Source organism: Idiotropiscis lumnitzeri, chromosome 21 (assembly GCF_059441095.1).
Source record: "Idiotropiscis lumnitzeri isolate Australia: NSW breed Sydney's pygmy pipehorse chromosome 21, RoL_Ilum_1.0, whole genome shotgun sequence".
NCBI classification, from domain to species: domain Eukaryota; kingdom Metazoa; phylum Chordata; class Actinopteri; order Syngnathiformes; family Syngnathidae; genus Idiotropiscis; species Idiotropiscis lumnitzeri.
In genome coordinates, this window is record NC_142411.1 from 4,140,135 (window position 1) to 4,151,707 (window position 11,573).

General features: G+C 50.6%; 3 protein-coding genes and 1 non-coding gene across 6 annotated transcripts; all 4 read left to right on the forward strand.

Moving 5' to 3' along the window:
* Positions 1-241: 241 nt before the first annotated feature.
* Positions 242-4,655, forward strand: taf1b (TATA box binding protein (Tbp)-associated factor, RNA polymerase I, B). Of its 2 annotated transcripts, XM_088286481.1 has the most exons (14): positions 242-389; positions 556-654; positions 1,022-1,109; positions 1,332-1,429; positions 1,496-1,588; positions 1,713-1,818; positions 2,018-2,180; positions 2,266-2,365; positions 2,439-2,586; positions 2,829-3,003; positions 3,065-3,214; positions 3,287-3,354; positions 3,436-3,670; positions 3,958-4,655. In XM_088286481.1, the coding sequence occupies exons 1-14, from the start codon at positions 372-374 to the stop codon at positions 4,145-4,147; spliced, it is 1,731 nt and encodes a 576-aa protein (XP_088142607.1). In that variant the 5' UTR covers positions 242-371; the 3' UTR covers positions 4,148-4,655. The 2 variants fall into 2 exon arrangements, with proteins under 2 accessions (XP_088142607.1, XP_088142606.1); XM_088286480.1 differs by having other exon boundaries at positions 3,287-3,670.
* Positions 4,656-5,051: 396 nt separating this feature from the next.
* Positions 5,052-7,801, forward strand: LOC148316565 (Krueppel-like factor 11). Of its 2 annotated transcripts, none has more exons than XM_088286486.1 (4): positions 5,052-5,199; positions 5,814-5,975; positions 6,193-6,748; positions 6,834-7,801. In XM_088286486.1, exons 1-4 carry the CDS (start codon positions 5,182-5,184, stop codon positions 7,133-7,135), a joined length of 1,038 nt encoding a protein of 345 aa, XP_088142612.1. In that variant the 5' UTR covers positions 5,052-5,181; the 3' UTR covers positions 7,136-7,801. The 2 variants fall into 2 exon arrangements, with proteins under 2 accessions (XP_088142612.1, XP_088142615.1); XM_088286489.1 differs by lacking the exon at positions 5,052-5,199 and adding an exon at positions 5,208-5,358.
* An 857-nt stretch (positions 7,802-8,658) lies between these two features.
* On the forward strand, positions 8,659-11,504 carry LOC148316566 (ribonucleoside-diphosphate reductase subunit M2-like). Its single transcript, XM_088286767.1, has 10 exons — positions 8,659-8,915; positions 8,993-9,061; positions 9,550-9,696; positions 9,766-9,882; positions 10,049-10,182; positions 10,253-10,347; positions 10,426-10,559; positions 10,633-10,737; positions 10,808-10,921; positions 11,177-11,504. Exons 1-10 carry the CDS (start codon positions 8,826-8,828, stop codon positions 11,327-11,329), a joined length of 1,158 nt encoding a protein of 385 aa, XP_088142893.1. The 5' UTR covers positions 8,659-8,825; the 3' UTR covers positions 11,330-11,504.
* Positions 10,965-11,106, forward strand: LOC148316567 (small nucleolar RNA SNORD94). The gene has a single exon (XR_015840257.1). It is a non-coding gene; the product is annotated as a small nucleolar RNA SNORD94 (small nucleolar RNA).
* Positions 11,505-11,573: the final 69 nt, after the last annotated feature.

Sequence of the window (11,573 nt, forward strand, 5' to 3'; positions counted from 1 at the left end):
TCTTGTAATACGAGTCGGTCTCAAGCTTTTATATTGAAAAAAAAAACAGCGAACTTTATTCATTTACTATTTAAGGATGAAATAAAATTTCATCAAGTCATGTTCACACCCACATTAACGAATGTAATTTGTTTCCAATTTAAAAGTATTGATTTTGTATTTAATATTTTTTTTACGTAATTTCTTTGCGTAAGGAATTCATAATGCAGTTCTTATTGGTTCCTCTGGGTGGCAGTAGTTGTTGAGTTGTAGAAAGAAATGAAACAGAAAAAGAGAAACCTCTTTCCGAAACAACCGAAGCACCACATGAAGAGCGCAAAGTGTCCACAAGTGTCACATTAATCTTTTCAAAGACTTAATTGCGGAAAAAAATGGACGAAGAGTTTACGGTCTGTGACATTCTTCTTTTTGTTTTTATCGTACTGACTTATTTTGGCGTCGCTACAAGCTAAACCGCCACTTATGACTGACCGTCATGATTCGTTGGGAGCTCATCACGCTTTTATTCAATATTTTATTGCGCAATGCTAATACGAATGTTTGCTGCACATGCAGGACGGCTACCGGGAGGCCTGTGGACAATGCGGCTCCGTGGCCTGGGCCGTGTCCGACGAGGGTCGCTTCTTCTGCAAGTCTTGTCACAACGTCATCGAGGTGGGCTGCAACAAATCGCCCTCATGCTTCCCACCACCATGCTGCCTTTGGAATCATTCACTCCTTTCCCTTAATCACTACTCGGGTGGACTTAATAGTTCAGTCATGAATCAAAAGAAAAAGAGTTTTGTCAGATCAGCATTATTTGCTTTACCTTCCATAAAAATCTGTATTATAATAACGTTTTATTCTTTTTGAGCAGAGTTTATTTGACTAAATAAATGTAAATGATGCAATTGATGTCCATCCATCTCGACATGTTGCTTAGTTTAGAGTCAAGATATTTTAAAAGGCCAATAACGATCAGCTGATGATGGCAGGATTTCGCTTTGAGCGCAAGGATTCCAATTGTGGACTTTGTATTCAGAGAACCAAGCAGGTGGAGGCGTTGATTGACGTGCCAAGATCATCACGAGTCTCCACCCTCGGCCGAGGAAAGCGAGCAAAGAAGCCGGGTGAGTGTGCTTGTGTTTTGCAGCACTGCTCCTGTCGCTCGCCAACTTCACTCGTCCCATTTTTTTTTTAATACCCTTTTTTTTTGGGGGGGGGGGACTTTTAATCCTGGAAGTTGAACTTGAGTGACATGAAGGGCGCTTTCTTTTTCTTCCTGATTAAAATTTATGATTCTTATTACAAGCTCTTCAGCGGCCATGAAATAGGTGTGCGCGTTCTTGCAGAGCACGGTTGTCGGTGGGTGGCGTGCGAAGGCTTCCAGTTCATCCTGATGAGGCAAGCGGCCGCGCTGATCAAGCTGGGCGTCGCCCCAAGTTTTAAGGTAGCACAATGGTGGCGGCGTCGGGAGCGACCGGGTGGGCCGTGTTGTAACTGACGTGTGCTTTAGGACGACGTGTTGTGGCCGCTGTGGCGACGCTTCCTGCAGATGAGCAAGCAGGCGTACACGGACAACCCGGTTAAAAGCGCCAAGTTCAAAATGGTGAGGCCCGCAGACGTCAAATTCACAGTCCTAGTCTTAAGAGGTTCCTCCCACCTGAGAGGAGATTTTCATCCCGAGAGGCCTCCAGTCTGATGTTGACTTATTTCTTTTTTTTGCTCCTCAGCAAGCTGTGGACTCAGAATCGGGAAGCGCCACTGAGTCGTGCTTTCAATCCGCCAGCGAGACGGACGGCGAGGCGTGGATGACCAGCGCGTCCGCATCGCAAGCAGGTCAGCACGCCACTGGGCAATTGCGTCCAGGTTCCGCCAATTACCGACCATCTTTCCCTGGTTTGGCTGTCATTCCAAACTGGAGCGGCGAGTCGGTGTTCCTGTTTTGCGACCTCACAACGTCCCTGATTTATTGATTTATTTTTGAAATTGTCGTCATCACCATGTTGCCACCAACGTGTGACCCTCAACCTCGCAGACAGCCAGGGCAATTGGTCGACCAGCTCCCAAGGGAGCTCCGCCCCCTCGATGCCTCGCCTCAAGCAACGCCGAGGCGCTATGAGCATGACCACAACTCTGGCGCTGATCCACTTGGCGCTTGTGTGGAGTCGCCAAGCGCTGACGCTCAGTGACCTGCTCAGGTGAGCGCCAACACCGTTCCTCGGATGACGAACACGAGTGGCGAGGAGCTTCTGACTTTGTGTCGCGCGCCTCTGTCGTCTTCAGGCTGGCCAACGACGGCCACGTCCCGTACGTCCACGCCTACCAAGAACTACCTCAGGAGATGAAGCTGGATGGCCCCGAGGCTCTGATCTTCAGCGTGCAGGTCAGGCCCCGCCACACTTTTTGCATCCCGACGTCCATCTCTTGGGTCCTGACGGCGCCGCGCGTGCCGACAGAGCGTCCCCACCCACCACACGTTGCACTGCAAGGCCCAGGCGCTCGTCGGCTTCCTGCGACTTCCTGCTTTTCCTCCAATTCGCCGCCAGGACCCGCTGCACCCGGCCATGCTCAGCCTGCGCTATCTGACCGGCGCCAACTTGCCCGGTAGGCTAATGCTAACTTGCTAACCAAGTCCAGTGGCGGTGTTGGGCGTCACTCCTTATGCAATGTGGTGTCCTCGCTAGTAAGGCGGCCATTTTGTTGTATCGTTGGAACGTGAACTCAGTCGAGGTCATCCCATTTAGTCATGAGGGGGTGTTTGACGAATTGTTTCTATGCATGCATGCATGCATGTGCATGTGTAATGTAACCATGGCAACACTTACGTCGTCCTTCTCCTCCGACAGACGAACTCCATCCTTGGGTGTGTGTGCTGATGGAGCGCAGCGACACGGCGGACACGACGTGCGGCTTGTCGGAAGCCTCAAGCCGCCCCACGCTGCCCCAGTATGATCTCCAGGCCGCCGCCCTCATCATCGTCACCATCAAGCTCCTCTTCGGACTGGACGACCACACAGAATGGTGATGTCACTTCCCGCTGCCTCGACCCGTTCCCGTACTTGATCTCGGTTTTGACGTTCAGGGATTTGTCGAACGCCGCCGGCGATCTGATGACCAAAGTAGAGACATCACACAGGGCCACGAGAAGCGTCTTCAGCCTGAGGAGGTGGTACCGTCTGGTGCACGCCGCCAAGCTCCGAACAGAGCAGGCGCGCGATTGCGCCGCCGCCAGGTGAGATGCTGAGTGACGGGCCTCGCGCCCGTGCCGTTGTCTTCAAAGTGTTTATTCGTGCGCCATCAACAGGAAGCAGTGGAAGGCCACACCTCTTTACCCAAACAAGAGGCTCAAAAGTGTCATCATGAAAAAGAAAAGTAAGACCAAGGCAACTGTAAACAAAGAAAATGAAAAAAAAAAAAAACTCACAGCATGCGTGTGTGTATGTTTGTTTTTAGGAGTGGCAGAGCAGCTGACATTGTGTTTGGAGAGATTGTCACGGCACGACGCAACTCCCGCCCCCCCTGCTGCGGCACCGTCCTCTTTCACGTTCTGTTGGGGGGCAACGGATGGCGCCGATGGCCCCAGTCTGCGCGATAATAAGCTGGGCGCCGCCGTCGCCCTGAAACGAAAAGTCCTGACCCCCGTCAACAAGGCATACTGGCATCCGCCGCTCGCACCCTGCAACCCCCGGTAAGCCTGCCTCAGGTGTGCGCGCTGACGACGAGGCACTCTGCTTCTCGCAGATTCCACTTTCAGTAGAGCTCATTACTGCCACCCAGCTTGTTGTGGCATAACATGGTAATGCACTGAAATTGGGATGTCCCTTGAGATGATAATTGAATTCATGCAAGGTGAACGTTTTTGTTTACATTTCTTGTGTCCACAAAAAAGTATTTTGTGGCCACAACTGATCATTTTGAGACGGCAGTTGATGAATCATTGTCGATGTCCCGTGCCGCTCCATCTTCTCTGTACAGGAAGTGCAGCAGTCCATGTGCTCCTGTGACGGCTGAGGCCACACTCCCGAAATCCTTCCGGTGGCTGCTGCAGCTCTTCTGCTTCCTGTTGCAAGTCAGCCCCGCCCACCTGCACCAGGAAGTGATGAACATAGAGAGGCGTGTCTTCAGCAGCAAGGTGGCAAAAGCTAACAGGACCAGGGTTGAGTGACCATTCACAGAAAAGAAGGAAAAGCCAACCTTTTAGTTTTTTTCTCTGGACTCCTTTACCGCCACCTAGTGGCCAGATAGATTAACACGTTCACAACTTGGTCAACCGGGAAGCCTCGTGTAGCTTCCGTTTTACACCAAATGTGAAAAGCCCAAAAATGGAAAGCACCTTAACTTTTCTTTGTGTATGCGTGCGGTTTTCATCCGAGCATCTGCATCTCTTGCACGAGCACATGCTTTGAATTGTAGCTATGGCCACCCGCCTGCCTGTCAGTCAGGTTTTTTTTTTTTTGTGGGCCTCTGACTCCTTGGAAAGAGGCAAGCGCAGCAACACTGAACCATTCTTGTTTTCCTGATTTTATATTTTGTCAGCGTCTGTATTACTAATTGTTAATACATTACAATGCCTGTGTTTTAATTAAACATGTCTGGTGTGTGTATATATTTGTAAGATGTTATTTATAATTGTGACATTTAGTGTGCATTTATATAAACGTGTTTTAAACATGCCCAGTGTCCATATACTGTATTAGAAACCGATCTTGTTGACATGTAGTAAGCATTCTTCCCTTACTGGTGTGTTGACACGTATAAAGCATGTGCGTATCGTGCGTGTGTGGAGAAGTAACGTGCTCTTCGCAATCCATGCACTTGTTTTCTTGCGGTCCTGTAATGCGCGGGCACGTGGCGGCAGCGCGCAGCGTGTGCACGGCACGCGCGGGTTCACTGAGTTCATCGAGTTTACTGTGACACCGCTGACTCCGTAGCCCGCCCCCCGGCAGCCGACGGTCCCGCCCCCGGCCAATGGCGCCGTGGCCACGCCCTTCGCCGCCTCCTATTGGCGCAGAACTGCTACACCTTTTCTGCCCATTGGCCGCCTGTCGGCAGCCGCTCACCTCCTTTCCTCCTACTCCCCCCCCCCTTCTTCCTTTCTCCCTCTGTGTTGTTTTTGTCTTTGGCGCCGGGCTGGCCGCCGGATCCTCCAGAACATCTCGCCCGCCGCGTATCCTCCCCGCGCTTAACGCCCGCCCAGCCATGCTGCTCTCCCGCCAGGTGAGACGAGCGTCCCGGTCCAAGCGCGCCGCTGCGCTTCTTGCGCCCCGCGTCTCTTCCGGTTGTCTCGGGCGGGTTCATCTCAAGTCACCTCCACTCTAGTCGACCGCACATGACTCGCGTCTTCCTCCTCCTCCTCATCATCATCGTTGTCGTGATGTGAGGAACATATTGATTTTTTTTTTTTTATTTGTTGAGGCAATTTGTCTCTCTGTGGCCTGATATTGATTAGCGACCAGTTCATTGTTGGGCTGGCTGGCGACCAGTCCATTGTTTGTCTCCATGTGGCCTGATAATTGGCTGGCCACCAGTTTGTTTCTGTATGTCCTCAAATTGACTGGCGACCAGTCCATTTGTACCTCAACATGCCGACCAGCCCAGGGTGTACCCGGTCTCTCCCCTGAAGTCGGTCTGATCTTGTGCAAGTACATGAATTGTCAGAAAGTCAACTTCCTGTCAATGGAGGCGGCGCTGATACAGACTCACTTTCATCTCCATGACCTCGCCCGCTCTCCTTTGTAATTGCGTGTTGGCCAATCAGCACGCAGGAAGGTGGTGACATCAGGACATCACGTGCTTTTGCTGTAATTAACCTTTAACCTCCCGATCTCCAGGTGGACTTGGAGGCGGCCGAGGCGCTGGTCAGCATGAGATTCTGGGGTCAAAGTTTGCCAGAGCCCCGCCCTCTGACTCCCACGTCCGACTCATGTGATTCCGCCCCACCGCACTCGCAGGGCGCAGCCTCGGCCAATGAGATGGCGGCATTGTCGTCGCTGGTGAGTGCTCAATGACACTTGTGACATTCAGGATTTTTTTTTTAAATTTTGGTTAGGTGTCACAATCTTTTACTTATTCACTTAATTGAGAAAGGGAAAACTACTATTGTTTGGGAACAGTCTGCGCATGCTTGTGAAACATGGAAGACCTGCTCAAAGAGTTTTGTGATTGGATATGGTTGAAATGGCGTGCTGATGACATGATCCGTACTTGCAGTGCATGACTCCGCCTCGTAGTCCCAGCGTGGGTGAGGCTGACGGGGTCACATCCGTCCCATGCCGCCTTCCAGTTGACTCTGCTGCGATGTCAGTACTTCCACCGGAGGGCGGCGCCAACACGGCGACCAGTGGGGGTGTCACCCATCACATCACAGAAACCCTCGGAGCACCGCCCTCTGCCGCTCAGAGTCCTCCAGCGGCCCCCCGGCATTCCTCGCCGACTCCCCTCGCCTCGCCGCTCCTGTGCCAGCTTTTCCCGCTGGCCGGGCATCCAGGACTGGTCTCCGCTTTGGTGCCGGCACAGGGTGTCTCCTTGCTGAGCTCGGCCGTGCCGCAGGGTGCCGTCGTGCTGGTGGTCCCGCCTGCCCGGCCACCGATGATTCCAGGCGGCACCAAGCTCCTCCCACTGGCGCCCACGCCCGCCTACTCGCCGCCGGGCAGCAGCGCCGTCCAGGACTTGACGAGACGACGCAACTACGTGTGTGACTTCCCAGGATGCCGTAAGACGTACTTCAAGAGCTCCCACCTCAAAGCGCACCTGCGCACGCACACGGGTAGGCGAAATCCACCGCTCCATTTTTTTTGTTTCAAACGCACATTGTGACTGAATAGCAACAAGCAGATTGTTTGTTTCGGCAGGCGAGAAGCCATTCAACTGCCGCTGGGAAGGTTGTGACAAAAAGTTCGCCCGCTCCGACGAACTTTCCCGCCATCGCCGCACGCACACTGGCGAGAAGAAGTTTGTGTGCGGCGTGTGCGCACGTCGCTTCATGCGCAGCGACCACCTGACCAAACACACGCGCAGACACGCCAGCACCAAGAGGCAAGTCGCCGCCACCGCCACCTCCTGGAACATCACTCAAGACTCAGGGGCAGCCCTTCCCGTGGGCCTCAAGGTCACCTCAGGGTGGGCTCAGGGGGACGAGCATCATACATGCTGAGTTGTAAGTAGCTCCGCCTCTTTTCTATTCTGAATCCTCATCACAACTTTTCAACTTTGACCTCAGACCGTCTGGTAGCTGCTCGCTAACATTAGTGTCACACACTGTGGTGACCTTTTGTATGCGAAACAAACAAAAAAAAAAGTTTAAGACGCTAATGTTAGCATGCTGGTGGAGGTCAGAAAACAAGCGTGTGTCGTGTTCGGACTAAAACACGTGATGAAAAAGAAGCCTCGCTCAGGATTTTTTTTTCAACTCATTGATGGCAACAGGATGCCGGCCAACTGCTTGTTCACAGACAAACAACAATGTGACATTGCACTACATTTTTTGAAACATCAAAAGGTTCTTTTTGTACTCTTTTCTGTTCGTATTACAAGATGTTTACTTTCTGTGTAAATAATCTCCTGTTGCATTTGTGTACCAAAGCATAAGTGTTGTGCTTGCTTCTTAATGATGTACATACGTGATGTACTGTAAATGAATGTTTCACGTTTTAAGTAACTCCACCGCAAACTGTTAATATTCTCACTGTGATACTACCTATTCCTACTCATTAGTTTATAAATATTTTGTTTCTGTAACCACTAGCCAGGAAGAAAATACCTCATGTTATTGCTTGTGTAAAAAAATGAGTTTTTTAATAAATTGTACCACAAGAAAATATTACTTTGATTTGCAGGCAGCATTTTGTTAAAATGGATTACAAACAAAGTCCATTTCTTTCTTTGACTTTCAACAAAACTTTATGAAAATTCAGCTCAAAGTTTAATACTATAACAGTCATTGAATAAATGTAAAATCATGATAAAAACATCCGTTCGGAAAAGCTGCGCCCTTTGTCCCGACAGCACCTGGTAACAGCTCTTATCCAATCGGAGGCAGCAGTCAGGGGGTGTGACCTATGAGAGACAACTCCTCCGGAACAGTGATGTCATTCGCGATATCGACTACGCCCACTTGCCTTACTGACCGATTTCAGCGGGAAAAAAAAACAAAGTAAGCAAACAGGACAGCGACATCATGCGGCCAAAAGCAGAGTTACATCTGCTTCATTTCCCATAAACGAAATCCACCAAATTCATCTTTTTGTAATGCGTAATAATTCTCCCGTCATTTAAAATATGTGTTAATTTCATACCAAAAAAAAAGAAAAGTGCTGCTAGTTATTTAGTCCTTTGAAGGTGTCAACATTTTAAGGCGCCGAGTTTATCTACTCGCTTCAGTCTCGGTTAAAATTTACAACGGAAGGTTTTTGACTGAGTTTCAGTTTGAAGGTTTAAATGTCTTTCACACTTAAAATCGCAGTTGAATATTTTGTAACAAGATGATGGCACCAGCGTGAAGTTGGCCCCCCATTTCTTGCAAAATGCAGGAAGAAATTTCTTGCAGGTGATGATGGCGCACTTTTGTAAGACTTTCTTACTTAAAGTTTGCCGCGGAACGGGATGCGTGACGTAAAGGGGGAGTGTACATTCCGATTGGTCTATCGGCTACGCCAGCCTTAAAGGGACACTACAAGCTGCCCTTCTATTGGTCCGGAGCGTTACGAGCGCCAAGGTTTCAAGAAAAAGCTCAGCAACCGCCCGGCAACAGTCAGTCAGTCGTTCGCTCTCATTGCGTTGTGTCTTTCGATTGAGTTGAACTCCTTTCGTTCAAAATCGTCCACTGTTGTGTCGTGCGTGTGAAAATGCAGTCCGTACGCGCGCCTCTTTCCGCCTACAAGGAGAACAAGCTGAGCGATGACGTCAGCAAGCTGTCGCTGGACAAAGAAAACACGGTGAGCGAACGTTAAGCGAGCAATTTTCTAAATAAATTCCGAGTTGGGCTTGCTCACGTCTCCTTTTTGTCTTGCAGCCTCCAAGCCTGAACACGGCGCGCATCTTGGCGTCCAAAACGGCGCGCAAAATCTTCGCCGAGACGCCGGTAAGTGACGTCACGGGCTACCCAAGTTAGCTCGCCACGGTTTGCTTTTCCATTATTGTTTTGAGTGTTCACCAGGAAATTAGCAACAATTTCAAGTGTGTGTTGTCGTCTTTTAACTTGGTCACGCTGACAAAGGTCGCTTTGTTGACTTTGGCGCCAAAGCGGTTGAGTGCGCGTGCGCGCTATAAATTCTTTGTGCCCGATGTTCGTCTTATAAAACGCTCAACGGAGTGCACTTAATCAACATGTAACCTTAATTTGATCGTTTCTCATGGCGACCAAACTCGTGACCATATTTATTCATATGGCAAATTGCTTTCCACTTGAAATCTCACGAATAACTGCCATATATTTTTATTTTTAATAAAGAAACAGAACTGTATCTAAAATAAAATATGAATGCAAGCGTACAGAAATAACTGTTTTGTTTCAATTGGTGGAGATGTAGCGTGCTTCTTTTCATGTCATGCTGCCCTGTTGTGTTCCAGCCCAAAGGCATGAAGAAGAACAGTGGCAAGGAGGTAGAGCCTCTGCTGAAGGACAACCCCCACCGCTTCGTCATCTTCCCCATCCAGTACCATGACATCTGGCGCATGTACAAGAAGGCAGAGGCGTCTTTCTGGACCGCTGAAGAGGTCAGCACGCTACCAGGCTCTCGCCTGTCGACACACGTGTGTCGTGTGCTAACGTCTACGCGTGTGTAGGTGGATCTGTCCAAGGACACGCAGCACTGGGAAGTTCTGAAGGAAGACGAGAAGTTTTTCATCTCTCACGTGTTGGCCTTCTTTGCGGCCAGCGACGGCATCGTCAATGAGAACCTGGTGAGATGTGCGGCCAAATTGTTTGCTCAAATCTTGAATTCTGTGAGAATACAATCCCCCTCAAAGTGCCTGAGTGGCAACTCGTGACAGTTCTGGGAGAAGATTGTAGTCCTGAGGAAAAGGTCCTTGTGGCGTGTAAGTGAGCGTGTTGTTGTGCGTCCACCAGGTGGAGCGCTTCACGCAGGAAGTTCAGGTGACGGAGGCGCGCTGCTTCTACGGCTTCCAGATCGCCATGGAGAACATCCACTCGGAGATGTACAGCCTTCTCATTGACACCTACATCAAAGACCCCAAAGAGAGGTCAGCCACCAATGATGATGATGATGATGAGCATGGCGCGGTGCTCTGACGCCATCTTTGAACCCCTTAGAGAATATCTGTTCAACGCCATCGAGACCATGCCGTGCGTCAAGAAGAAGGCCGACTGGGCGCTCAACTGGATCGGCAACAAAAACGCCACCTACGGTAAAGAGCGGCCGCTCGCTATTTCATCTGCTGGCCACTGACTGACTGACTGATGTGTTGCACCTCTCCTGCCTCCAGGCGAGCGCGTGGTGGCCTTCGCCGCCGTGGAGGGCATCTTCTTCTCCGGCTCCTTCGCCGCCATCTTCTGGCTGAAGAAACGTGGCCTGATGCCCGGGCTCACGTTCTCCAACGAGCTCATCAGTAGAGATGAGGTGAGGGGCGTCCGTGTCGTGTCTTCCGCGTGTGTGCCATGAGCACGCGTTTGACGCGCTGATGTGCTTTCAGGGTCTCCACTGCGACTTTGCCTGTCTGATGTTCAAGCACCTGGTCAACAAGCCGTCCGTGGACACGGTGACGTCCATCATCAAAAACGCGGTGGAGATCGAGCAGGTGAGCGTCGCCCGCCGTCCGGCTTTGTCCGCCAGACTCCGCCCCTCTGACGTCCCTTTTGGCTTTTCAGGAGTTCCTGACGCAGGCGCTGCCCGTAAAGCTGATCGGGATGAACTGTGAGCTGATGAAGCGCTACATCGAGTTTGTGGCCGACCGCCTCATGATGGAGCTCGGCTTCTCCAAGGTAAGCAGACGGGCGTGGGAGGACCAGGGGTGGGTCGGTGCCGACCGTTATGATGAGAAGCGCAGGGGTACGGACCTCAGCCGATAATGGGGGCTGAGCGGCGCTGCCTGTGTCACGTCGCGGGGCGTGTGGTCTGGCGGCGGGCAAGTGGGCGGCGACGCGATACAGACGCCTGACTGAACGGTCGCTGGGACTGGCCAACCGCTTCCGACGTCCCGTTCGTTTGTCTCACGTCCATTTTGTGTTTTTGCGTAGCTGTTCTGCGTGGAGAACCCGTTTGACTTCATGGAGAACATCTCCCTTGAGGGTAAAACCAACTTCTTCGAGAAGCGCGTTGGCGAGTACCAGAGGATGGGCGTCATGGCGACCAACACTGACAACAACTTCACGCTGGACGCCGACTTCTGAATGCTACAATTGGCCTGCGTCGCCACGGAAACCCTGCACAGTTGTTTCCATCTTCAGCCAATCGGGACGCAGAGGAATTGTCTGTACATATGATGTGAATTACATTTTATGAATTGTTTTATGTTTATTTTAAACCTTGTACATTGTGTGTATTAAAGTTACCACTTGTTTCAAATTGTCTACTTGGAACTGATTTGTTTTTTTTTGTTTTTACTTTACTTTTTTTCTAGATAAAATATTAATT